The sequence below is a fragment of the Chelon labrosus genome (genome assembly GCF_963514085.1).
Source record: "Chelon labrosus genome assembly, chromosome: 11".
Classification (NCBI taxonomy): domain Eukaryota; kingdom Metazoa; phylum Chordata; class Actinopteri; order Mugiliformes; family Mugilidae; genus Chelon; species Chelon labrosus.
The window spans coordinates 4,644,188-4,671,990 of NC_140344.1; the positions used below are offsets into that span (position 1 = coordinate 4,644,188).

At 40.3% G+C, this 27,803-nt stretch overlaps 2 protein-coding genes across 6 annotated transcripts in view; both read right to left on the minus strand.

Moving 5' to 3' along the window:
* Nucleotides 1-6,258, minus strand: part of LOC311495768 (suppressor of tumorigenicity 7 protein homolog) — a 47,570-nt gene extending 41,312 nt beyond the window's left edge. For 3 of the 5 annotated variants that reach the window (XM_084555355.1, XM_084555352.1, XM_084555351.1), the window contains exon 1: nucleotides 5,720-6,258. The gene's annotated coding sequence lies outside the window, so the exon portion shown is untranslated. The remainder of the gene's footprint in view (nucleotides 1-5,719) is intronic. The other 2 variants (XM_084555354.1, XM_084555353.1) reach the window with 1 other exon arrangement.
* Nucleotides 6,259-6,892: 634 nt separating this feature from the next.
* Nucleotides 6,893-25,695, minus strand: LOC311495952 (F-actin-capping protein subunit alpha-2). Its single transcript, XM_084555635.1, has 10 exons — nucleotides 25,606-25,695; nucleotides 15,026-15,089; nucleotides 13,484-13,535; nucleotides 12,513-12,576; nucleotides 11,343-11,549; nucleotides 10,594-10,673; nucleotides 8,936-9,014; nucleotides 8,534-8,605; nucleotides 8,324-8,386; nucleotides 6,893-8,036 (listed from the first exon to the last, which is right to left on the minus strand). The coding sequence occupies exons 1-10, from the start codon at nucleotides 25,642-25,644 to the stop codon at nucleotides 7,896-7,898; spliced, it is 861 nt and encodes a 286-aa protein (XP_084411761.1). The 5' UTR covers nucleotides 25,645-25,695; the 3' UTR covers nucleotides 6,893-7,895.
* Nucleotides 25,696-27,803: the final 2,108 nt, after the last annotated feature.

Genomic DNA, 27,803 nt, shown 5'->3' on the forward strand with positions numbered 1-27,803 from the left:
CAGAGTAGATTTGATTTGAGCAGTTGTGACCTTTCCCTTACTTGGCCAGAGCAATAACTGGCATGGCAGGTCAGGTATTAGAGAGGCAGATGTGAGGACTTCTGAGTGTTTGCCTTTAATAACCACTTTGGGTACTTCAAGGTGTAAAAGTCTAAAAGGTGATCAAGGCTTCTTGATGTGCATGCTCTCCATGGGTATAGCTAAAGGAAAGCAGGCAGAAAGTGGACAAAAAAAACAGACTTCAATTGTGGCCTTCTTGCCAGGCGGGGCAGGGCAGTATGTCCCATTAAGGTAGGGCAAACATTTCTGGCTGAGATCATGTTACCAAAGGGGTGTACAGGTTCTAAATAAAGGTTTCTGACCAGTCTGATCTGGCTTTGTGGTCTGTGCTGTGCCTCCCTATGTCACATCACTCTGCTAACTCAAGACGGTTTCTTTATATTCTCCACTTTTTTTTTTTAAAAGTCCCAGAGTTTTGCACTACAGCTTGCTTTTAGACTTGGATGTAACACTTACGCCAGTGTTCAGTGTGTCGTATGAGGATGTCCATTCTCTTACTGCACTGTGAAATGTCACAAAATACGGTCTTTTACTTGCTTGGACCTCAGTGCAGAGGCTCCGTTGACTCATTCCAGACTGACAATGTTGGAACACTTTTGCAGTGAAAAGTCTCCAGGAAAAAAAATCCAGACTTCAAAGACATTTTATTTCTGATGCATGAATTAGGTCTCAGGGGACATGAAAGCCTGGGAAAAATGCCCCGCAGAAAGTGTCAGTATCTATCAGCCTGCCAGCATGCTCCACAAAAAACATAACAAAACATTTCTTCAATTACAGCATTTCTCCAATGGTCACAGAGAGGTACTAGCCTTTGATATGGTACCACAAAATGGTACATAATCTCACTTTTATGCTCTGCCATTTTGAGTGTTATGGCTGTGCGTCAAAATAATGACACCTACTCTAGAGTCGAGAACCTTTTTTTTTTTTTCCAGCAACTGCACATCAAACGCCTTACTGCTGAACTTTGCAACACTTGCACTGTCAGAGTACAGTATGTAGACATATAGTTGAACCGATCTATATCAGGAGATCAAGAGTTCAATGATAGTGGATGACGGTGGAGTTTTAACTCTGTCAACATATACAGAGAGGTGCAAGAAAAATGAATAACCAATGTGGCACATACCATTACATCCTGCATGAAAATATACATCCTATTTTTGGAGTAATAATAGGGCATGGAATGTTACAATTCGTAATGGAAAAGTAATGCAGGTCAATCATATAATCTAATCATTAATGTCATGTGAGAATTCGCGGCGAAACATTTTTAGACTTTTGCATGCAGGCCACACAAAGGGAAAACTTGTCACATTAGTTACATTAATGTCCTCTTGACGTAACGAGTCAAGTGCTAGGGAGCCCTTTCGTGAGTGAATTTGTGGTGCAGAGATGGTACATTCTGTGTTATCTCATTTATATTCACTTCATGATTCACACGTTCACTAAACCTGTTAATTCTTGTTAATGGCAGTGAAATAGGCCAAACAAATACGAGTCACAGTGAGGCAGTCATCCACATTATCTAAGCACCGTTAGGGCTGGGCGATAAAACGATAACGATATCTATCGCGATAGACACGTGATCGATATCAATAGAAAATACGTTCGATAGAATGTTGGATAATTTCATTCGAACTCCGTTAGAGAAAAATAGGAAGAAAACCCTGAGCCAGAACTGCAAGTCATTCTGGGGGATGTAGGCAGAGGAAGGGCTTTAGCCTCTCGACCTATCACGGCCCAGCTAAGCCAGGTTGTTGCCATCGACGACAACAACAACAACAAAAAAGAACGGCGTGGAGTGAAAGGAGAATATGAGTGCGACAGCGCAAGAGGAAATTGCAGATAAAAAAGGAAAAGTCATGTCACCAGTTTGGCAATATTTTGGTTATTATAAGTCAGACAAGAGTCAGACCGATGTTGTCTGTAAACTTGGTAGTGAGTGAGCATATTAATTGTCTCTTGTCTCTCTTGATTAGTAGTAAGAGTCAGTTAAGAGTCAGTTAAGTTTCGTTTATCATTATCCGAGTGAGTGGCTGCTGACTCTCAGTTAAGCAGGGATCCACGAGCAGCGGTTATGAGTCGGTTAAGTTTTGTTTCTCTGCGTATTGTGCGTAAGTGAGTGAATGTCTGAGTGTCTTAGTTTGATAGTGATCAAGTCAGGTAGTACGTTTTGTCTCCTGCCAAGTGAGATGTAAGATGTTTGAATGGTGCCGTTTTATTGATTATATAGTCGGCCGGTTATATGAACCGAATCTTTTTTTCCACCGCTACTGAATATTAATTAAAAATGAATGAAAATTAAATGCTATTGAATATGTCTTTGTTATCATTTTTAAAAAATTAAAGTGACGGGTAAAAATGGGTTATGACGGGATTTTTATGACCCTGTCAGTCAAAATGACAGACAACGAAAAAGTCTAGCGCAAGCTCTGATCAAGAGGTACACGGCAGCAGTGCCATACGACAAATCATCAAAGCGATATAAAGAAATAACGGATGCAGTGGCGAATCATTTAGCGAAGGACATGCTCCCGTTCAGCACAGTTGAGAAGTCTGGGTAGAACAGGTTAAAAAAAACGAATCAATAATTATCGATATCGACTGATATGAAACACTTATATCGTGATACATTTTTTAACCATATCGCCCAGCCCTAAGCACCGTGCAGCTGAATTTGTTTACAACAAAAGGGCTCCACTTGGTTGTAAGACTCTACTCTCTCTATCAGTTGAAACACGCCTCATGAAATCCAAATGGAGTGTTACCACCCTCGCATTCTGATAAGAATTGAGTAATATAGCTTTAGCTGTAGTTATCTTTGTTTCACAGAGTTTACTCACCTCCAGTTCTCCTGTAGCTCTATAGTCCTACATGTCTCTCCACCCAGATTCATTTCCAAAGTTTTTGGCCTTTTTACAGCAAATCACTCATATCAACAGTGCATGGTGCCTGTTATCATCCACAATTTTTGTGGTACAAGTACAGAGACGTGTGAGCTGGTTTGCTGTATGTACTTATCATAAGGTTTGGTGGAAGTACAATCAGAACTAAATGGCCTAAATATGTTAACTATTCTATTTGGCGACAGATCCAATTCACAACATGCACGTTGGGCCATTCCAGCTGAAATGTGTTTATTCCAGGTCAAAACTTAAGCCTGAAACATTTTTCATCTGTCAGACTGTTTGAAAGCTAACTCTGTGAACTATAGCTGGTGATACTGTAGCTATGCCGTCCACCAAAACAAGCAAGGAACTCAACAAATGGATTACATATTTAATCTTTTTTTAATCAGTGAATAATGATTTCTGTCTTCAGACTTGCTAAACAAAGACCCGTGTTTATGACAAAGGTTTAATCTGAAGAAAACAATCCAGAGATCTCCAGTAAAACATCAGGAACGTGTTTTGTAGTCAGTTTCTCAACAGAGCTAACACTTCACTTCATAAAGAATGTTTTACACTGATATTCAACAGCCACTCACGGAAAGAATCTATTGAAAGAAGTCACACAGAAGCCATACAACATATTGTTATGAACACAGGTCTTGCTTTGTTCTCCAAGAGGGTAGTGTCTGTGTTCTTTCAGGAATGACAAAAGTCATTTAGAAAACTAAATTAATGTTAGAGGAGGCTAGGTGAGAAAAGGTAGCTGACGTGTCAAACTGATAAACAGTTTTGAGGGGGAATCCCACAGATCAAATCTCTTATGGTGAAGGGTGAACGGGAACTAAGAAACATCAGTATACACTGGTGTCAGTGGGAAAGAGGAAGTGAAAGTACGTTATCAATATAACACCTTGTTTGATGTCATCTCTCAATGTCAGACAAAATATGCATTGTTTGCTTGGTGTATCGTTTCTGTACTGTATTGTTAAATTCTCGGAATAAATTCCAATTTAAGACGTACTTTCAGTTTAAGTTGCGTAGCATCATAATCGACAGTGGGGGCACACGGTAGCTGTGGAATTAGAGACCCATCCACCATCCCACTGTGAAGTTAAACTGAATAATATTTGCAGCAGACGGGGGAGCACCTGCAGACCATTAGTCAAATCTGATACGGTGAAGCCACGCTGATACTAAATACACACACAAAGGTCAAAAACTCACTTGACGACATGACATGACAGCTCACAGATAACGCAGATATTGCACAAGAAGTGACAAATTTAGCACATGGGCAGTACTGACATTTTGCCTATTAAAAGCTGCTGCTGTTGTGCACGGTGTCACACCGACAGAGATAAAAATATCTACCGACCACAGCACCGCATACGTGCATTTATAGTCTACTCACTTTCAAATTTGTTTATTTAAAACTTGCATTCTGTCATTTTATGCTTATTTGGTGCAACGGACTTCTGATCCTGTCTGGCTGAGAAGGCAGTAATAAAGACTGGGTTACAAGATGCCAGAAGCAGTTAGATTTTTAACATACTTGTGACAAAACAGCAGGGCAGCGATATTTTTGACAAAATCCTGCATAAGCAAATTTTCTCTATGACTTGTACACATTTTCCCTTTAGAAGTGCCGTTTCCTTCCTCATAATGGTTTGTTTATTCTCACAGTGGATAATGGCAGTAATGATGCATGCCGGCGGAGGATAGTTAATATGATCTGAGCTTAATAAAAATGATCGCTTTACAGGATGTGGAACAATTTGAATAACTTTAAAGACCTGAAAATCATCTCTCGCGCTTTTCCAGGCTCATCTGGGAGGTTTGACAGCCAATGAGGAGACAGCACTCCAGCATTAACACCCTTCTGCTTAAGAAGTAACAAGGTGAGAGTCGGCAGCAGGCATGCCCCTGTAAACTTGTCACATTAGCTGCCAACGTCCCATGCTTTTGCTTATGACTGTTCAGTTTCCACCACACACACACACACACACACACACAGAGAAACACACTACTCTAAAACTTCTCTCCCAGCCTATATGTGCCCACAGGCTCTCCTGTCCTCTCTAGTTCCAGCCAGCTGGCTTTCTGAAAGAGCACATTCTTCCATCTGCTCAGCACACAGTCACAGGAGACTCATCTCTGGCTGCTGTGAGAGCATGGGAGCATGTAATGCCAACTAGATCACTGAGCCAATGAATGACCAACAGACGAAAACACTTTTGGTCCACAAGGCTAACAAGCAGTGGTACGTTTGGGATCCAAGTGAGGGCTTACTCTTCTTTTAGAGTCACTACCGTTGCTCTAGGTGCATCCCTATCTTTGGGGAAATTCCCTTCGTTGAGAGAAATGATAAAACTTGGCAAACGGACAGCATGAAGAAACAAGCCCAGTAAACGACAGGCACTGTAAACTCTGTTGTAACAGATAAGAGATACAGCACTGACTCACGATGGGGACTATTAAAAACAATGCAGCGCTCTGCTCCCTCGAGTTGGCCCGGCAATGAAAACTAATTACCCGGTAGCTCGCCACATCCCATTGTCGCTCTAATGTGCATTTTGCAATAGCCGCGCTTCAGAGTTTCCATTTAAACTTGGCTAAGAGTTAGCCGCTCACCCTGCTAGCTAAGTGCTAGCGCGAGCTGGCTGACGTTTGCTGAACACGAAAACTTAAAAAAAGCAAAAAAGTGGAGGCACCGTGAATGGCAACGTCGGGGGTATCACTAAAGCGGTACGTGTGAGAGAGCTTACCTCAATTTGTGTACGCGGGGAAGCGGTTTAAATCCTTATTCGTAGCGAGCATTTCTCCTGCCAGCACTTCGACATGTGTCTAGTATCCAGCAGCAGCGGACTGTGTAGACGTGTCTGCAGGCTGAGCTGGATGGCTAGCGTCAGCTAACAGTTACCAGTTAGCCACCGGCTCGCTAACCTGGACGGTTCGCTCCCGCCGCCTCAAGGTGTCGCTGTCACTAATTTACCTGTAGTCCGAGGCAAGTCCGACACGCCGACTCTCAAAAATGGCGTAGCTGTGTGAAAGTAAAAGATAGATACGTAAATAAATACGCGGGGTCAAGGTGAACACACGCAGAGGAAGAGTAAGTGGTGGACAGCTGTCTGTCACATGTGAAGGGTGAAACTGCGCAGCCGCAGTAGACGACACTGCCCTAGTCATATTTCATGTCACCCAGGTACGTTCAAGTTTTGGTAAGATAATAAAATCCATGAATCATTATTCGCGTCATTAAAATGCATCATTATTTTATTCATTTTTACGTTTTTCCTGACACATATCTAAGTTATACTGTATATGATTTGTTTAATTAGAATATATGTGATAATATAATTAAACGTTATTGTTTTGGTTTTGATACAAAACCTAATGCCCTTTAAAGTCTTATGCCGACCTTAACTGATACCCCACGTTTGCAGTTAATTTACAGACTTGAGAAACAGGGATAGACTTCAGTTGACATGTAGTGTTCCTCCTGCCAAATCAATAAAAATCACACCACACATGTAAGAATGTCCTACTTGTTAATTATGGGGTTCTATCAGTTCTGATATTTAAACAGGTGTGATGATTCTGATAAATATCAAGCCACTGATTTGAGCACTAAGCAAATAGGTAATTCTGGTAAACTATGCAAATGTCAAAGTGTAAAATACGATCAACCTCATTGGTTCCAGAAGGGGAAGAACTCCAACAGCCTCCACCACTTTTTTTACCTCTACAGCTGGTTCTCTCCACAGAGCAGAATGAGACGTCCAAGTGTACATGAATCACTTCTTTACAGTCATTTAAAGCGTGAGATAGTTAAGGACTGCAAAGATCCCTAACTTATGGTTTTTTATACTCCATCTTGACTTGATTTTCTCATTTCTGTATCACATTAAATAGCGTCAGAAAATTATGAGGAGTCCATAAATAGAAAATTTGTCATTTAATGCAACATAATTGTGACTGAATTACAATTAATCTCATGGAAATAAATCACCAAACTGACAGACAGGATGTTTCATACAGGTATATATATTACAATGTGCCTTGTTATAATACAGTCAGGTTCTGTTTATATTAAAAATAAGCACTGGAGGAGAGTGATACTTTTGGATTTTATTGTAAATTGGACATTATGCACATTACTTAGCGACTGATGACTTGTTAATTAAGCTTGTTATGGGGTTGCAGAACTCCCTGCGCTGAGTGGGAGTTTAGAGGATGTCAAGTCAAAAAGGCAATTTAGCCAAGAGCGCTGCGAGCTTGAGATCTCACGTACAGGACAGACGGTGAGGGGAGTACCAAAATGAGAGAACAAGAACATTGAGTGGCTGACAGTGGTGGCTGCTTGTGCCAAAGATACCAGTCAATGAACACTAAACTTTCTTTTTTGTTTTTTTTGTTTTTTTGTTTTTTGTTTTGTTGACCATATGGGACATTAACCGTGAAGTGAAGGGAGTCGCTCGTTTCAGCCACAATATGAGCTCTTTTGTTTATGCAGACAAAACACTCCCCAAAATGATTTGTTTCCACATTGCAAATTCAAACCGTTTTTCATCAGGTCAAACAAAAGGAGTGGTCTCACTGACACAATAAATATTGCACACGTGATACTGTAATTTATAAGGGTGTTTTTGCATACAAGTGTTCGCCCCCTTTCCTATGTCTTGCAATATTTCCTCAAGTTATATTTTCCCAAATACGATAACCTTCATCATCACAGATACCACATACAGAGGAGTTAACAGTGTCTGTATAAAAACAAGAAAACATCCAATGTGTGATGTCTGGCTGTGAGACCAAACCTTTCTTTGCCCTGGTTTTCTCTAATTTTTGTACAAAGACGATACAACTATCCAGTCATGCAACGTTGTTTGGGAGGGGACAGGGGTCGGGGAGGGGATCTGTCTGTTATCTTCTCCGTTGTTTTTAAGCATTCTGCATCTCCTTGCCAATCTTGTAGCTCAGGATCTTGTTCCAGTCGATCTTGGTGCGTGTCACAGGAAGCTGGCGGCGTAAGGCTTTGAAGGTAGTGTCCGACATGGTCTGGTAATTCTCATTGATGGCCGTCTAAAAGGAATATAAGGAAGAGGGAGAGAGGAAGGGAGATAAGAGCATATTAAAAAATCATTAAAATTATGCTTTGTTCTGAAAAAGTGTTGTGGGATAATTGAAAGATACATTTTTAGTTTAGTTTAGAGTTTAATTCCCAGTAAGCCCTGAAATTCTGACTTTAAATGGATGTTTCAATCACTCCACTTCCTGTACAGTGTACAAAACAAGAAGTGAAGCTGAAAATTCGGTTTCCCAGAAACAGCGTACTGAACTCAAGGTTTCCACATGACTCGATGACATACCTGATAGTCATTCTCTGCAGTCTCCATGATCTTAACGAACTCCTTTGCAGTTGACGCCTCATTCTGAAAGATGACAACTCACACATTATTCATTTTAGGAGTAGAAACATCCCCATATGGCTGTCACCAGGTTAAAAGTGTCTATTTAAAATGTAAACCTATAACTTTAATGATATAAGTTTGAGCTCCTCCCCTTTGAGATATACTCACAGAAATTGTCATGGACTCCTGAACCTCTTTGTGGCTCACCAGCTGAACATTTCCATCCTCATAGTAATGAACCTGAAAAAGATGTGTGCCTCAGTTTAGTTGGAACTAGAAACAAAACACTTTGTGCCAAAACTGACATAAGTTGTAGAGAAGGTGGAACGAACTGTATGGATAATAAAGAATTTTTTAAGGGCTCTAAAATCAACCCCACAAAAACAAAGGGGAGAATTTAGCACCAGGAGCTAAAAAGAAAATTACTTGGCCAAAGTAAACAAGTGAAAACACTTTCTGTACACTATATTGGATTTGAGTAAAGTCTACCTACACATAATACAATACACATGCTCACATACACCACACTGAAGATGGGAGTCAGTGTGGTGAAAGACTCAAACACAATACCTGGATTTTCATGATCCCTGCCACCTGAGTGGTGGAGGGGGAGATGGTAAATTTCCATTCTGACCTCCAGCGTCCATTCCTGTGCGGAGAGGAAGAGAGAAAAACAGACTTCAATCACCCATTACTTCTCTCAGTTACATGACAGGGCAATAAACTGCGCTAACTCTCTTTGCTTTACAGGGATGTTCCACTTTCCTCATACAGTATAAGACCAAAGTGAACCTGCAAAAGTGTTGTTTTCTTTCTTTCTCTTCTTCCACAGTTTTGTCAGTTGAGGTGAAATAAGATCTTATCTGGAGTTTTATTAAGATCCAAAGAGATAAGAAGAATTCCACTGTGTTCTCATTTGAGTCTCTCATTGTCATATCACAATGTTCAATATAATAAGTAATTATGCTAATAAAACCTAGATAACTCTAGCTCAGTTGTCTCTGTATAAACAAACTGACAAATGAATGACAAAAAAAATGAATAAAAGGGTGGAGAAACATGACAAAACATCCACACAGAAGTCACTGAATGGTTTGATGTTCATGAAAATAGCATGTATCACAGATTAGAGCCTTGGCAGGCACTCAAACTCATCCTAACTTAACACCAAGAGGAGATTTTGTTGTCATCAAGATGACTAATAAAGATTTGTGGAACAGCCAGTCACTAAGTAAATCTATTATGTAAGTCACCTCACATGTGTATCTACCTGTTTTTTCTGCACAATCTTCACATAATAATTTAATATTAGCGCCATTAGCTGTTTACCTACACAAATCCAATATTTGCATAAGCGTATTGAATGAAAACAGGTCTCACTCAATTTTCTTATGCAGATTTTATAGAACTCTGCTAGAAACATTTGGATGAAAACTCTGCTTATGAAAATTAGCAGTGAAGTTCCTCTGGGGCGGCATGGTGAGCCAGCCCTCAACATTTTATTAACTCCGACCTGGAGTACATTTTTTTTTCTCTTTTAAATGGTGGTCAAATCTATTTATTATTAATTGTATTACACTAATGTTATATGACACCACGTCTAGTCACATGGAAAGGCTGAATCTAAGTAATCCAGAGATTATTTTATTCTGTACTGCATGTTATAGAACGATACTAAAGAAAAAAATGAAGAGGAAAAGTATGTATGTGTATGGTTCCTGAGGCCAACTATCTATGATGGCCAATTAATATCTTCTTCATTACTGAAAATGGACAGTCAACAGTAGCAGTTGCAGACAGGAGCTGTGGGATCATTACACCAAACAACCTATAAGCCCAGTAAAACCCAGCAGCAAAGAGGATTGGTGCAGTTCTTATCCAATTAGATTAACCTAATCAGAAACAGCTCAGCAATGCCTCAGTGTAACCCTCCCCAGTTAAGTGTCAATTAAAGTAAAGCCTCTGGCAACATTTTTGGCCTTCTAAGCTCATTCGGTGTTTAAAATATAGTTTCATTTAGAAACCACCACTAGAAAAACTAAAAGCTGTCTTTCTAAAAGAAAAAATATTATTTTAAGCATAAATGACAACCAGCTGTAACCTAAAACCAAATACTGTACTGCTTTGTACGTGTGCATACCTATAAAAAACGTCAATGTAAGGTGTCACAAAACTCAAAATATAAAAAGGAAGAAAAAGACATAAATTATTAAGTTGCTCATACATACCAGAAGTTTTTTGGTTGAAACTGATGGCACTCAATGCACACGATGATGGTTTGATGACCGTCGATGGTTTTCCCATAAATCTGAGGGGAGGAGAAAAAACATACAAAGTTTTCTCACAGTTCGTGGCCACTTGTCTCGTTGCGACCTTTCTATTGCTGCATGTATTCAACATTGGTAGGAGACTGTAGTTTGTGGGTAACAGATAAAAATGTTTGCTGACCTGCTATTGAAAGATTGTATACAAGATATTTAATAACTAGGTCAGAAAAAAAAAAAGGCCTTCTATTCCTTCCTGTTTTGCACTCGGAGGGTTGTTTAGAGCAGACCGTAGTCTTTCCTTTCCATGTAAAACATACCACGTTAGAAAAACAAATGGAGGTAAATACTGGTGTGTTGAGGTATCAGTCGAAAGAAAGAAATTAAAGGTCACTAAACACAAAACTTTTCTTGATTTAACATCAGAGGTATTTAGCAAGATGCATTACACAAGAGACTCTGTTCCAAGATGCATAAATGTTTATAATGCATTAATAGTTTAGAGCAATGTGTACTAGTTATTTTACACGTTTTTATCTAACAATTTTTCTATCTAATAGCGAGACTCCTATTTATTTGCTCTTAGAAAGTAGTAACAAAATATTACCTTGTTTAATGTTTATATATTATTGACTAATTCAAAGATTAAAAAGCACAGAATGCTGAGCTGCTCTTTTAACATCATTGTGCTTATGACTCAGGCTGAAACGTACGGTGCAGACTCCGTTGGGATAGTGCTCCTTGACGTAGGCCCTGACGGCCGAGTCAACAGCGCCCCTCCAGCCTTCCAGGGAACCGTCAACATCATGGGGCCGTGGATCGCTGGCCTCCTTCCTCAGATGGTCAAATTTGAAGGAGATCTTATTCTTGGGATCCAACACCCGGCCGTTTCCAAGGTCACCATGCTCTGTGATTAAGACCTAGATTATAAAGAGAAGGCAAAGGAAAACAAATGAGCAAGGATAGAAGGAAGAAGATAAAGAGCAATGGAATAAAAATTGAATAATAATAATAAGAAGACAAGAGCACGAATTAAAACCACAAACAATTACACAAATAAGAAAAGAGGCAAAAAATACAAACAATAAGAGAAGGCATGAGACAGGAGTTGTGAAACAAAGACAAATGAAAAGGGTATGGTAAACAAAAGGATAAAAAAAACAAAGAAAACGCATAGATCACCCTGAACTTTCCATCTACTGTCTTCCACCTAACACTTAGCTCAGCCTGCTGGGTGTCAGACAGGGGAATTTCAGCCCGTGATAAGGGAACAGAGGGACATGATGACATCTTTACATAAGAATCTGCAATCATTACTGAAGCCAACGCAGCCTCATTCATCCACCATAATGATCAACCTTCACAGAAACGCACAGGTAGCGAGCACAGTGGCGTTAAAATAATTATACGTTTGTGATCTTGATTCCCACACTGGGACTTATCCACACCTATTTCTCTGCTTTCATGCCAATAAACCAATATTTCTAATACATTAACAATAAAAAGCCTTTTTTTGTCTATATTATACTGTAACACTATTTTAGATGTCGCTATCCATCTTATCTTCAATTTCTGATGAATTTTAGATCAAATGTAACAGCTTAATAAGCTTGAAAAATACTTCATCTTTGCTGAATGAGCACAAAAAAGTGAGTCCCCATAAAACTGTGTTTCTATACTATTGACATAACTAACACGTGTGACTGTTCAAGCCATATGGATAAAGTTACACTATAGTTACACTATGTGTCAACAATAGGAACATACAATCATGACTGATATGGAAATGATCAGAGTCAGCCAGCAGACCATGATACCATCTAGTTCCCGTTCTCTACATTGCTGCCGTTCCCTGTGGGTCAAAGGGTGAAGTGTGGACTCACCTGTTCTTCGTAGCCCTCGATTTTCACGGGGGTAAACTGGTCCAAGTTGTACTGTGCAAATGCACTGCAGAGAGAGAGAGACAACAAATTACTTCATACACTTCAAACTTCAAAATCTACTTTGCTCTGATTTTTAAGGCTGGATTTTTATTTTTTCTCCAGACACTACACAGTACACAAATGAGCCAAAACATTGAGACCACACAGTTGAAATAAATAATGTTGATTCTCTAAGAATTAGGGTGCATATCAAAGTCTGAAATATTTCAATTAGTAATGCTGCTTTTAAAGTGGAATTCATGACGGGGAAGATATGTTTGTGTTCAAGTGTTAACTCTCACTCGTGTTGGGAGAACAACTGTCAGTGTCTAGCAGGTAACATAGTGTAGCAAACACAAAACCGTCATGAAATGATGACGCTGTTGGGATTATCAACATTTTTCTAAGATACATTATAGAATATTTTCTATTAAATTACAATGCACATATCACAACAGTGACCACTTTCAAGACTGTGAATACTGTAAGAGGGTAGCTATTATATAGAGCCTCCCTGTGAACATGGTAAACATAAGCCTATTTTAAGTGAACATGTTGTAGGTGTAAAGACTTTAAGAAACATTGACAAGCGACGGATATTATGGCCAGACAACTGGGTCAGAGCAGCTCTGAAAGGCTAGTGATGAGCTCCTGGTCAGCAGTGGTCAGCCATGGACCAGTGAAAGGATGTTATGTAATTGCTGTACCAAGTCTGATCTGTAACAGCTCCAACTTGCAGCGTACAGGACTCTGTGCCTGGGGCTGAATGTCAGAGTTGTTTTGGTGGTCACAATGTTTTGGCTATTCGGTGTATGTGTTCAACTAAAAAATGCTATATAAAGAATGACAGCGTGTCCGTTTGCTGAACCTGTGTTTCCTCATATTTTTGTCATTTTTTTCAAGACCTGAAAATAGCATGAGGGGAAACTTACTGTGCTGCACCTTCCCTGAGAAGATTGTCATTGTTGAGCAGCAATCGCACATCTGTGGAGAAAAGAGGTACAATTACTAGAGCGGAGAGGATGGAGTAGAGGGTAGATGGAATACATTAGCACCACGACATGCACACAGACGCAAAAGACAAAGCTGCCTGCAGTCAGTCTTTGCAGCATTGATGCCAGGGGAGTGGAGTAGACACGGTAAATTAGCTCAGTGGAAATGGCTATAAAATCAAACAGAGATGAAAGGGCGCAAGGTGGCAAGAGGGGACTGTGTTTTAGAGTGTATTCTAGTGTGGGTGGCTGTCAGGCTGTGATAAGCAGCAGACACACAGCCCCCCTGGCGTTCCTCTTAGGTGACAACATTTATCGGGGCAGGACAAGGCATTAACGATGCCAAAACACTTTTACAGGCACTTTTTCTCTCAAGGGGCACTACTCTGACAGCCTGGTGTCAACACTTGTGCTGCAGGGTGAGCTACAATTTGGCCAAAACATCACAGTCTCATATTGCTTTCTTAGTTGCCAGATTGCTATGATACGTGCAAAGAGAAGGTTTCCAGTTTAGCACACTGTTTTTTCGCAACTGCAAAAACTATTTTAGAGCGAGAACTGTGAAAAAGTCGCTTTGAGGTTCAGCAGTGTCACCATGCCTGGGTAGTATCAAATAAGACAAAGCATGCTGTAATGTTGGAGTAAAGGGAAGGATTTCACTTTTCCATACATTTCTCTGAAATCAGAACCTTCTTGACCAATTCGTTTTCATTCATATTTGTTTATTTTTCTGTTGCTCAGTCTACAACTTGATCCATTACATTCCTGTGTGTTAGGAAACGGCAGCAACCACTAAGACTATTTTTAAACACCCACAAGGACAAAAATAACCTGTTTAGGATATTAGGATAAGTGATAATTCCATAAGCCCACCTAGAACTGAAATGGAATGCAGCCACTGTTTACATCCATATTAACACCTGTGTTTGACAGATACGCTGTCTGTTCCCCTGAGTAACTTGCTATTGTCTGTCTGTTAACTATTCTATATGGACTGTCTCTGAAAACCGTACATTACAATACAACAGTATATCTGGGTAGATTAAGAATATGGAAACAGATCTAACAGGAGGAAAAACTCTTATCACAAATGATTAAAATCTGCCCCATGACTGCAGACATTATTAGTATTGCCAATAATATCATTTTAGCTTAAACATGATTGTCTTCTGCCGTTTCAACATAGATTGAGCCTTCCTGCAAAAAAGTTTCACCCTCAGAGCACATCATTGATGGAATAAATGTGGTGTAGACACAACAGTTAAATATGAACCACTAAAAATAAATAATAACAATATATTTTTAAAAAGCTAATTTGGTCCTGGGAAAAGGCTCTGTGTGCGTGACTGCAGGGAGATTCAAGGAGCTTTTAACGAGCTGTAACGAATATGTGCGTCTTGCATTTCTCAGCGCTGTGTTTTGAACAGTGTTAAAAACATTTATCACACACAATATGCAGAAGAAAAGGATCAGAGCGCTCACCATTGAAAACTTCATTGAATTCTCCTGGCGGAGCATGGATGACAAAGTTAGCCGCTATGCGTACCTGAAAACAAAGACAAAGGATACCTGTTGAGACCACTAGTCAATGGTCAGACACAAAAGCAGAATGAAATCTCATTAAAACACAATCTCAAAAACACTCTCAATCTGAGGCTAAAGCTCAACATTTTTTTTCTTTGAGAAATCTGTACACAGGAAGTAGTTTTTATACAATACTACATCAGGATAATGCCACTATGTAAACAGTGACTATGCACTGCAGCCAACAGAGGGTGTAATGTGACTGTGTCACTGGCTTGGAGGGCGGAGCGATGCTCTTCAATGTGTCTCTCTGTCTACAGCACATCTGATCAGTCATTTTGCCCGCTTCTTCACTTCTCTTCTGCTGCTGCACCACAACACTTCCTGTTTTCAGGTCACATGTCAAACTGACACCGAGACGACAGCCCCTCCCTTCCCCACTTGGTTTACAACCATATAAGGACATAAAAATGTGCTGAGGACTCCAGTCCACACTCTCTCTCTCACCCTACCTCTAGATCTCTCTACCTCTCTCTATCACTGGCAGGACACCGTGGCTCACCCAGGTTCCCTCTGGTCTCACAAGCTGGTACATCCGAGAAAGTGTGTGGTGTGTGTGTGTGTGTGCGTGTCCCATGGGCCCCTATTAGCAGTGTGTGTATACAAGTGCTCTGGCACTCATGCAGAGCTGCAGATTGATTCTTACTAATGAGCGTTGCTGAGAGAAAGGAAGGCACTCGGGAAGGAACATGTGCATCTGTTAGTGTGTGTGTGTGATTTCGAGATCAAAGTTTATCTGCATCAGTCTAATCCTCTGTCATGAGATTGCCATGACCTATTTATGTTGAACAATCTTAAATTCAGAACACAATAGAGGTGTGTATGTGTGTATGTGTGTATGTGTCTTTTCTAAACAGTTGACAGACAACTGTGTTTGTGACTTGAATCCCTCTGGGATGAGTAATTTGCACTGGGTCTTCCTCGTTACACAGGATAGCAGAGTTAACAGGCTTTCCATATGCAGAAAACATCTTACAGACACAACAGGTTACTATTCCAAAAACCCCATGATATTTTTAAGTCGTTAAAGGTTTGTCTTCATTGAGGTCGGAATGCTGACTTCTCATGATCTGAAACCACTCCAGCAAGATAAATTGTGATCTTGAGCAACCTGTCTGTATGTCAATAATACACCGAGGCACATGAGAACAAAATGTAGTTTTTCGTCACTTTTGGTCTTGTATTATCGCAGGCTAGGTGATCTTTTATGTCTGAAATGATCATTTGATTAATAAGCTGCTTGGCGGAAATTAATACATTTTAAACCAATTATGTAAAATCTGCTCGTTTCAGCTTTTGAAATGTCATATTTCCCTGAGGTGAAAATTGAGCATATTTTTTTAAACTGTTGACCAGACAAGGCAACAGCTTATGCTACAGAAAACTGCAATAGATACATCACAAATAAAAAGATGACTTGGAGAATTGAGTAGTTAGCAGATGCAAGATTTATCAAATGGGTGTCAAAATGCTAGTCACATAGTTTCTTTTATCTGGTATTAAAAGTGTATTACTTTCAACCCTTTTATAAGGGTGTGTAAAGACAAAACAAAGTGTCAGCACCTCAACTGGTTCAAATATCTGACACCATAATGAACTCTCTATAAGGCCTGATCTGGTTTCAGTTAAGTCTATTAATAGAGTTTAAGTTCAGCAGGAGCTCTGTAATTACAGCTGGACATTGGGTGCAAGGGGGAATATTCAGAAATAACATTACATGTTGTTTTTTAAAAACATTTTCAGTGTCTCTTAGCGTGATGCAATACTGTAATTGTATTCATAAATCCATTTTCTGAACCTGGTATCCTATTCAGGGTTGCAGGGGGTGGAGGCTTATCAGTATGCCAGTGATAACAAGCAGATCACACCCTTAATAGGTTGCCAGTCTATTACAGGATGACCTCTGAAGACAAATGCCGTCATGCCTGCAGGGAATTTAGGTTTAACTGCCTTGAGACAAGCACATCATGGAGGAAATCAGAAAAAAACTAGTCTGGGTAAAATACTGAATGTTCAATAACAGTTTGGGACAAATTTTAAGACAGTGAACACCTAGAGAATTGTCTTAAATACTGCTGGTGGCAGATATTTGTCTTAAATACGGTGTCAGATATTTGAGTCGGACTGTGTGATCTTGCACAATTAATTGTGTAGCGCCTAGAGCTGGGAGAAACCAGTTAATACTGCAAAGGAATGGACAAAGATGGTTTTGCAAACACTAAAACCTTGCTGTTTTAGGGTGCATGGAGAGGAAAAGATCTGAAACCTAGTGTGATGTGGTTTAAAATGAATCATTGAAAGAAAGAAGAGGAGGAGGATCCATTAGTGTATTATGAGTGAGGCATTGACTTTTAAAGGCTTGTTAAAAACAGGGCAATGCTTCCTCTTCCTCCAAGTACTTCAAACCAGTTCTACTAAATCACTGAGAAACCAGCCTGCACCCCTCTATTAAGTTAGTGCATTAAGGAATTATCCCTCTGTCTTAACAGTGACAGCAGATACACCACGTTTAACCATCTTTCTGAAGCCTGTACAGTGAGGGATTGTGGAAATGTTTTCTCTAGTGCTATAGTGACTGTAAGATGCTGTAGACAGCAAGATGGCACAGCAACCAGGAAAACCGCAAATCTACTGTGCAGACACAGCTAAGTAATCTGCTCCATGAACTACTTTACCAGCTTTCTACAACAAATGAGTCTAAACAGAGCCTTCACATTGACAAAACAAATGAAAATTAATGTTCAAGGTATCTAAACAACACCTGCAGACCACGCCTAACATCAGGCTTGAGATATTATGTAGTTCACAAATGGTATCAAAAATGTAAGCCCTTTCTATGAAAGTGATTATAATTACACTGAAGTGTTCCCTCAGTCTGCTGTTACACTGGGACACAGACTGCTGGGACATCAGCTCTGAGAGCTAGTTTCAGCATTAAGCATTAACTGCCACCATGTTATGAATGCATGGCTTGAGTAAAACAGCTTCCACAGGGAATTATAAGGGATATCCCGGTACCAGTGCCAGTATGGTTCTCGGGTATGATGCTGCACTTATCTGAGCTTTACAGTACTGGTACAACTCCCACCAACTACCACTTTACAGCAACATACTCCAATGAGTACCTACAATATACAACCATTCTGGTTGGCCAACTGCAGATAAAACCAAAAGAAGAAGTAGTTGGCGATGGGCAGGTCAGGGTCTTTTGGCTCTGAGAAGTATAGACAACATGGTAACATTTGTCTGTCAAAGAAAGCTTTGGCGATCCAGATAATGAAGACAACAACTGTAGCTGCTGTACGCAGATGTACTTGTATTTGGTCTAACACATAGTGGTACTGGGACATCCCTAGTTATCATTAAACAGCTCACAGTATTTGGTCCTTGAACCCAGTTAGACTAACTTTGCTTAGTGGCCTATTTAACTTAATGTCAATTAAATGCATTGAGAGTTATTATCTCAAATGTTTAAGCTAGAAGGTTATTCATATTTGATTGATCACTGTATAAACACTATGGGGGACTGACTGCCGTTTGGTCATTTCACAAAAGTAGAGAGACAGCAAGTGAGGTTAATTGTTACCTAAATATGACTCAGTCACAGTCCCTGTCCCAATCCTGATCTTGGACAAAGTCTTTCTTTTGTGTGAAATAAGTCGTTTTTTTATCTCCTACTGCTGAGTGTCTTATCTTTCTTAAGATCCTTAGAGGGTGGAGTTGGAGGAGCTGGTGTCCAGGCGTGAGGTTACCGAAGAGCTGGAACAATAATACTGACACACTCACAAAGAACTTGGGACATAGGCCCCCCCTGTAGTGTGGGATTCTCGTGTCTTTGTGCTCTCTTGGCCTAGACACCAGCTGGTCTCTTTTCTTTCAGCTTGCTCACTGTATGTTCATCCTCAACAACCCCTCCTTTCCTTGCAGCAGCCAATCCCGTTCTACACAAAAACCCTTTCTTTAATCTCAAATGACGCCCACTGAAACCACACTTATCCTAATCCTTATCACGCCAATCCAGATACATGAAAATCACGATAATCGTTTAAAAAAAAAAAGACAACACAGCACTGAATGTGCTCAGACAATATTGTGGCCCATGGGCATTTTAGGCTGCATCATCTCCCCGAGTGAATCCCGAACCCAGTATGCCTCCATGTCCTAGATGGGAGAAGAAAGCCCTGGCGCCTCCAATTTCACAGCTGAGACAGGCTTGAGTTTAGAGGAATACCAGTCTGATGTGGGTGAATACTGGGGGGTTGGGAGATGCAGGGGCGTGGGTGCAATAATTTATGAATAATAAGTCCACAGCAGGATGTCAGATAGAGGAGGACGACAATCAGGATGCCGTAGGCTAAAACAGAAATGTTTTACTGCTAATCGAAATGAGAAGGTAGCGGCTGGTCAACTCGAGATTAAATTTAAGAAATAAAGGCCGGCATTTGTGATGTTGGAGATAAATACCCTCAGAAGGGTTTCGGAGGGTATTCCAATCAGTGATATATTATCACATTCTAAAAATAATATTAGCAGTGTAGAGAGAGAGAAATAACTTCTTTCTCTATTTCATACCAACACTGCTGCAGGTTGCTAAGGGTACACATATCAAACAAGTTACGTTACAAACTTCAGCCCATTAACTACTAATCACAAGACTTCAAACTCATGACAGCATTAACAATGACAGCTTTTCAACTTTCACTTCCTTCCTTCCAGGAAGCCATCAATTTTGGTTAATCTCAGTTGAGCACTTATGTTAAATTGTAGAGACTATTTTAGGAGTAGTTTGGCAATCCAGTATTAACCAAAAGTATGTGCCATTGAGCGATTAAGTGATTCTTGCCTATTGCCTTTATTGCTGTTAACTGTTCGTCCTTTAAGTTCTTCTTAAAGTGCTTTGTCAATCACCGCACAAAGCCCCCCCAAGCAATTTGATGGGCTTGGCAGATCTTTGCCATAATCAGCTCTCAGCGGAGGGATCCTTGACTGACTTTCCATGACAAAACATTTTTAAGTTGGTCTGGTTTTCAGGCTATTAATCACCTGTCTGTTAAGAATTCAAACCCAGAGGGAAAAATAAAAGTAAAGATGAATGTATATTACTGACATGTATTGCTGTCTCTATCAAACAACGTATATAAAAGAGATGAAAGTACCGTAAACTTAGATTTCTTAAAATGGCACGCTTGACAAATGGCAGTTTCAACAATAAGTCATGAATCATCTAGCTGTTCAGTACAAAATAAAACACATTGGACAGACTCTGAATAACAATGAATAAAGTGTGAACCTGAATAGTACAGCTGTGTCACCACTGACTTCTCCTCACACTATACCAGTAAAAGTAGAGTCGTTTTACCCTAAGCAGCCAGCTATGCAACATATTTAATATCACTAGCTTGCATTACAACCTCCTGTATGTGTCCTAACCCCAACCCAAGTCATCTTATGATCTCTGTAAATATATATTACCTTGACAGTATTTAAGTTTCTATTGAACCCTACAAAGACAACTCTTAAAACTGTCTCCGTGTGGTGAGCTTTCTGCCCACCATAACAACCACAAAAGTTGAAGCTTCTGCTACTCGGGTAGAAACGCATGCATAGTTCCTTCTTCATCTCTTCATCTTTTGCTCTGCTGCAGGCACGGAAAAAGAGCGCTCCCCTTTCGCTGCACTCTTCAGTTAAAGGGCGAGTTGTCAACAAGTTTCAGCATTAGACTATGTTATTATATATGCTGTGGTTTAAGAGAGGTGCTCACAAACTCAGGGACATGTAAAGGGTTTCCTGTTAAATTCACTGTGGTACAGTGTAAAATATATTTAATATGAGGTGTCTTTATCAACCTATATACCTAGAGTGAAATAAAGATTTAGAAAAAATAATATTCAAATGAGGTGTAACAATCTATGCAATTCACCAGCTTAATCTTTACCAAAGCATTTATTTTTCAAATTCCTAGCACAAGCAGAAGCCTGCTATTTCTATCTCTTTGTCATTTTTTGTATTATGTAATCACTTTTTCTGTCCATTTCTTCCAATTAATCTTTGTACGGATACATGCAGATGGTCATGTGGCCTAAATGACATCTACACAAGTTTTATTTTACTTCATTTTTTTAAATACATGTAATTTAACCAAGGCTTTCAACTAAAGTGCCTTACTGCACAGTAACTACATGCATTATTTATAATTTACTTTAGGTGCCCAAAGTAGGAACCCAGCAACTATCCTTGACATTGTTAGCAACATAATGTGTTTGTCCATGTATCTTTCCTGACTGTACAACACTGTGAGTTATCACAGGACACATTCAAATGCTTCATTGAACTGATCATTGTTTTCCCTGAATGCCTACCACATCAGCCTGGATCACACAAGCATGCCGAGAACGGGAGAAGCCAGTTATCAGTTTCACACAGTGCTGGTGATCAACAAGAGAGAACGATGTACTGACAGTGGATTGGTTAATTAATCAATCTTTGACTACACACAAAAATGCAAGTTGTTTTTTTTTTTTTTTTACATATCAGTTGCTTCATGTCACATTATTGAATCTATTAAGAGCTAAGGGGAACTGCAAAATTTGCTTAGCTTCCTTATTTAACTATTATCACCAACAGAGGAGTGTGTGTCTTGTCTGCTCAATTTTTCCTGATATATTATCTGCCAGTTCTGCATCAAAACCACCATCTATAGTGGTATAGTAATATTTTTAGCCAAGCCGTGCCATATAGCTGTATGGCTGTAAAAAAGGAAGTAAAAAACAAACTAAATATTGCACCGTTGCCTTGGACATTTATACAGAGGAAAGGCTTCTAGATTTTTTATTTTTTTTGCCCTAGCTAGGCATGTTGTAATTATTCTTTCATGTCAGCTAGAATAGGTTCCTTTTCACGCTGACGGGAGACAAAAAAAAACAACTGATTATTCAAATGTACTTGCTAGGATCATACAGTACCAGCATACACACTAATGGGAGAGACTCTACTTCTTCTCCATGAAGCTGAAATAGCAAGTGCTGGTCATGTCAGAACTTATTTGGTAAAGGTGTTTCCACCTCCCATTTAATGTAAGAGCACTATTTTGACAGTAAGAAAATCCAAACCCATCTCAAGCTAGGATAAAAACCTTTTTTGCACCAGCAATGAAACACTTGGAATTTGCATACATGTTCAATTTATGTTTTGTTTTTGTCTCTCTGGACAAAATGCAACTGGATCCAACTCCTGAAATGAGAGAATGTCACAAAGAAAAAAATTCTCTTGTGGAGAACTTACGCTACAAATACATCATCTTACATTTAGGTCTTTTCACAAGATGCACTCCTAAATGACAGAATGATCTTCCTCTCTCTGAAACAGGAACCACAGCAAAGACTACCCAGCCTCCCTTACCAGAGTCAATTTCTTCTTTTTTTTTGTTGCAACTTCAAAAATAAATATTTACAATGCGATATCCCTACTAGACAAGGTGAGCAGCTGCCAATTGCTTATACATTTAGGCACTGGGTGGCGGATTTATCTACTTGGTGAATGAATTGTCCACTTACAAGATCACGTTTGTCTGCAACAAACAATCAAGTGGACAAATAAAATAATAATAGTGCTTGTTTTTTGGTTCTGGCACCTGCTCCGGCACGTAATCACAGACGAGGGGACAGAGAGAAAGCATATTGAGTAATGAGAGTTTCCTGTAATTCTCATGTGCGGTTTTCTTCTGTAACAAGGAAGTTGGCAGGCCGAGCCCGAATGACTCAAAAAGGCCCACAGCCGTATTTGGTGTTAGTGGCAGAGATGAGACTCTTCTCACAGTTTAATTATTTACAAATGGCATCGCCCAATTCTCAATCTAAAAGTCAGGCTGACAGCTACAGCAACAGAGAAGAAACTCCTCGATCCTTGGGGACACATTTATTTATCAAGTGCTTCCCAGAGACAAACTCTAAACTATTTACTGTGTCTGGCGCAGAGTCTCCTTGTCAAGATAAAATAGCCTAGTGTCTCCCAGCTTCTTGTTCCAAATAAAGATTAAACAGTCATCACAGTAATGTCAGATGATAGCGAGTCAGGATTCCCATAAAAGCAAGTTTCAGTGTGTGGAAAGTACCATCAGAGGAGTGCTGGGAGATTCTGGCTTGGACTGATTGTTTTGTTCAGTCTACCAGTCTCAGGAAGCCCATAATGTTGCCTGGACAGCGAAAGTTATTCAAATTAATTGTTCAGTATTAACAAGTGTAGGCAACTGTCACTGTGTCAGGCAGATTAAGACTTTCATTTCCTCCCTTTGCAGTTTTTCTCCGAGTTGCAAAAAAAAAAAAAAAAAAAAAACAGGCTAAGAGGCCAAAGCAGACGGTTGATTGCTCTGGGCTGACGCACCGCAGAGACAGCGACTGAAGTACAACATGCCATGGCGATGTTTGCAGATAATTCTATTGTTTTAACAGCACACACTGCGTGGACAGGTGCATAATGTAAGCCGCTTGGTCCCACACCAGTCATATTCAGGGAAGGAAATGAACAACTTTTCCCAGCAGTGCGTAATATTGGCTGTGTCTAGTTCTCTAACAGTCAGCCTGGCTGGACGCCAACCATCATTCTCTCAGCTCTACAAAATCAAACTGTCTGGTCAAACAGTGAAAGTGCCCTGACAATTGAGGAAACCACTGTGGTTAAGAGATGAAAAGAACTCCCATCCACTTCACAACACCAGCATCCAAAGTTGTTAACCTTTCAGCCACAGCGCCACAGGTTAATGAAAACGTTATTTATGGTGGAGTATGGCTGGTACGTCACAAAAAAAAGCGTCCACAGTCACCTAGACACCCTATAATGAAACGCTTAGTTAACAGCTGAGGCCTGTGTGTTGATGAGCATGACGCAGTCACACTCAGGAGTCGATGAGCTGCCTGATCTCTAAAAAAAAAAAAAACTCCTGACTCAGAGTGAAATAAAACAATGCCTTGTTCTAACTCCGCATGGTGTATTACATAATCAAGAGACTGGCAAATAAAGAGTTCATAACAGTTTATTCACAAGAAGGCTCATAAAGGCTTACTGTGATATTAACAAACTTGGTAGGAATTTTGACTCCGAGGATACGGACACAACACAGGCTATCGAGTACGCATGTATACATGAAGATCAACCCATTCAGAATGATAATATGCGAGTGGATAGTTTGGATTATCTTAAAATACTAAAATCAATATTGATTACGGATCATAAATGATCAGAGCTCACGAAGATGTCCAAAATCTATCTAAACAATTCTAACCAAGAGACAAATCTATATCTCTTCCTATCCTGAACAATGTCCTCCAATCAACATAAGTGCAAACAGCGGATTTTAGGAATATTTACATGATAACTGAGAGAACAGATCAATGACCAAATTGTCAATTAACTGATAAATGCCTAGATAAACAGCCAGCAGCTGTTATAACGTCAATAGGTCTCTCGCAACAGCTCCAATATGACTGACCAAACAACCAAACTTGATAAAGACGAATACATGTAATAAAATAAATGCTGCTATACAAAAAAAATGAGCAATGTATCAGGGCATATAGTGGAAGTGGAAGAGGGATTCGCGCAAACAGCTCAGTGACTGCAGCTGAACACTCCCGATGTCTGTGTGTGCGTGTTATTTAAAGGAAATGAGAAAATGAGCAGAGCTAGTCCTGCCAGACACTAGCAGGGGCGTCATGGGGTGGAAACCCTGCCTTCAGTATGAACTTTACAGTTTCTTGACTGTTTTAAAACGCGTCGGCGCCAGCTGTATACTTTTCAGTGACACTAGAATTGCGTAGGCAATGTTGCACACGAGGTAGTTTCCACATATCTTTGACCAAACGGCGCTGACACTTCCCTCATATTTCAGCTACTTATTAGATAAACAGGAGTTAGCAAGCTAGCTTGTAGGCTGCATATGATGGCTGTCATGCGGCTACGTACAAATTGTTTCACAAAGCACAATTTGACAGTCCACCACTGCCTACAGTATGTATAACGGCAGGAACATTGGTATGAAACAGCGAAAAGGGCGTGTTAGTAAGTCCAGCCATCTGTTAGCAGGCTGCGGCTATGCTAAACTAAGTAACCTAGCTAGCGATCTCTGGTGTATGAAAACTTCCGTAACACGAAAAACAGAGGCACGCGAGTAAAACGACAGGTCCACCGAGGGGAAACGGTGCGAGGGATGCGCTTAGGTGGATTTAAAACATGTACACGGTTCCTATTTTGAGTCAGGACCGTACAAGGAGCCTCCGTTTGAGATTCGCAAATGAGCGGAAGTTGAGCTAAAAATAATAAGAGCAGAAGCAGCAGCGGTTGTGCCGAGGCCTGGGTTTTCTACAAATTTCGTGACGCCGGTCGACGCCGGGGTGCACCGGGAGACGGAATCTGCACGCCGCCCAAAATTCGGTCGCTGGCGTTTCCCCGTTGGGGTTTAACCTGCAATTAAATCGGTATCTTACCTTCTCCTCGTCGGATAGCTGCTCCTCATGATCCGCCATCTTTTCTTCCGGCACCACCAGCTTGTCAGAGCCCCGTGACGTCACGACATGGGTGTATTCCCGGCTTGGCTCAGTTCAGCCCTTCAGCCCTTCAGCCCAGCGCCTCAGCCCTGCGCTTCAGGCCGCTGCTTCGGGCCAGCCTCATCGATTTCACTGATGCTCACCGAGTGTCTGCAATGCATGTGGTACCTCCGGTCACACGAGACGTTACATAATTTAATAACTTGCTCAAAATTTTTTTTTGCCAAATCACTGCAGCCCTGATTTTTCGCATCCATTTCATGTCACGCACACTGGCATAGAGCTTTGTAACGCGATTTGTTATTTGCCGTTTTGTTCCTCATTGTTTGTATCTTGCTCCGCTCTTGCCCTCTGGTGTTGTTCTCGTAGTGCTGAACGCAAAATGTTCTGGCATCAATAAATCACTTAATTCAGTCAGTGCATCGGTGCAGTGGGGCAAAGGAAGAGAAGGGTTTTAAGAATAAGCATAGTTAAGAGAGGTAGGGGAAAAAAAATAAATACACGTAAAAGTAAGTAAAATTAGGAAGCAGTAATACTGTCGGTAAAACAGAGGAAGCATTGGCAGAAATAAAGCAAGAAAAAGTAAGAGTGCATGGAAATTTCCAGTATTGACCCAACAACACGAAAGTTATTGCATGGATATGCAGCCCTTGCATAAAATGCAATTTTTTTGCAGTTTTTGCAGGTGTTTAATTAATAGCAGCTATTGTGAGATGTTCACGGTTTGAGGGGTCACAAGTCTGCATGCTAAGACTCTTGCTAGGGAACCTTTTAAACTACAGAATTAAGTCCAGAGCCACGATATTTACTTTAAGGAGGTATGCAGGAGGTATGCAGTCATTTATTTCATTGTATTGTTTGGCGTATTTGTCTTTATTGTAAAGGTCAGTGTAAAGCTTATACATGCAAAGAGCAAGGGGAGGTCAGCTGGAACTGAAATGTAGATTTGTCGTGCACCTTAACTATCAGGCTATCAGGATGCACCAGTAACATTTGACGTGTTAAGGAAAACCTTGTGTCATCTGTCGTTCCACAAGTTCGGGAAAGACCTGCGATTACCCGGAGACGCTGTCGCATGGTGTGCGGCGTGCTTCCCTCCACTAGATGGCGTGGTAAGGCTGCTTTCTGAAGCCTGCCGGTGTACCTTCGCTGCCTGGCTCGCTCTCTGTCCACGCTGCCAGCAAAGGAGATAACATGTAACTTAACACTTAATGCAAAAACATCAGAGAGATGGAGGGAGGGAGGGTGTGACAGAGAGAAAACAGAGAGAGAGAGGTTGGTCAAATATTATCACAGATGGTGAAATCATTATAGTCTTATGATGTTAGAAGTATTTGTTTGGGGAGTCTTTTTTCTTATTTTTTTATTACTGGGTCACTGAAGTCTGTATCTTTTTTATCTCCCTGGTCCACTTATACTTCTACTCAATATGAAACAGACAAACATATGACTTGTGTGGCTTTCTTTTGAGCATATTATTTTATTTTAATTTTCTGGACAATGTCCATCATTCCTGACCATAAGCAGGACAGCCTACCTCAGCTTGTCTTAAATTTGCCTATACTGTATCATTAACCAGTCAGCAAAATGGCCATATAGAATACATTTTGGATATATATTTTGAAACAAGAGTTTGCTATTTCACAGAAGCCTTTATTGTACTTATACTGTAATGTTACCAAACTGCCTGTAGCTACCCACTGTTAAAAAAAACCTAGCACTCAGCTTCACACCATTGGTGTCAGTCCCACGTTGCCAAACAGCTGGAACAGCAGCAACCAATGACTTTAAACTGCAAGCTGTGTAATGGTAAAAAGAAAAGAAAAGGGAAGAGAAAAACAAATTTTACTACTATCATTTCATAGTAGCTTACCATTGGTCAGTAAAGTGGAAAAACAGGCTGAGAAGAAATTATGTAGAGGCTTTCTGGACAAATAGTTAACGGTAATACTGTATATCATTTACAAAGAGGTTTCTCACTGTCAAATTGCAAAGAACTTGGAGATTGCATCATGCACGGTGCAAAAAGCATTGAGAGATTCAGGACATCCAGAGGAACAGTCTGTACAGCGGACACGGCTGAAAACCGATATTGAATGATCATCCAGCCCTCAGACGGCGCTGCATTTCTAACAGAC

Coding starts and splice junctions, on each gene's coding strand:
- LOC311495952 (XM_084555635.1), bottom strand. CDS start 25,644: ATGGCGGATCATGAGGAGCAGCTATCCGACGAGGAGAAG. Junction 15,090..25,605: donor AGCTATCCGACGAGGAGAAG/GTAAGATACCGA, acceptor CTTTGTTTTCAG/GTACGCATAGCGGCTAACTT. Junction 13,536..15,025: donor ATTCAATGAAGTTTTCAATG/GTGAGCGCTCTG, acceptor TTTTCTCCACAG/ATGTGCGATTGCTGCTCAAC.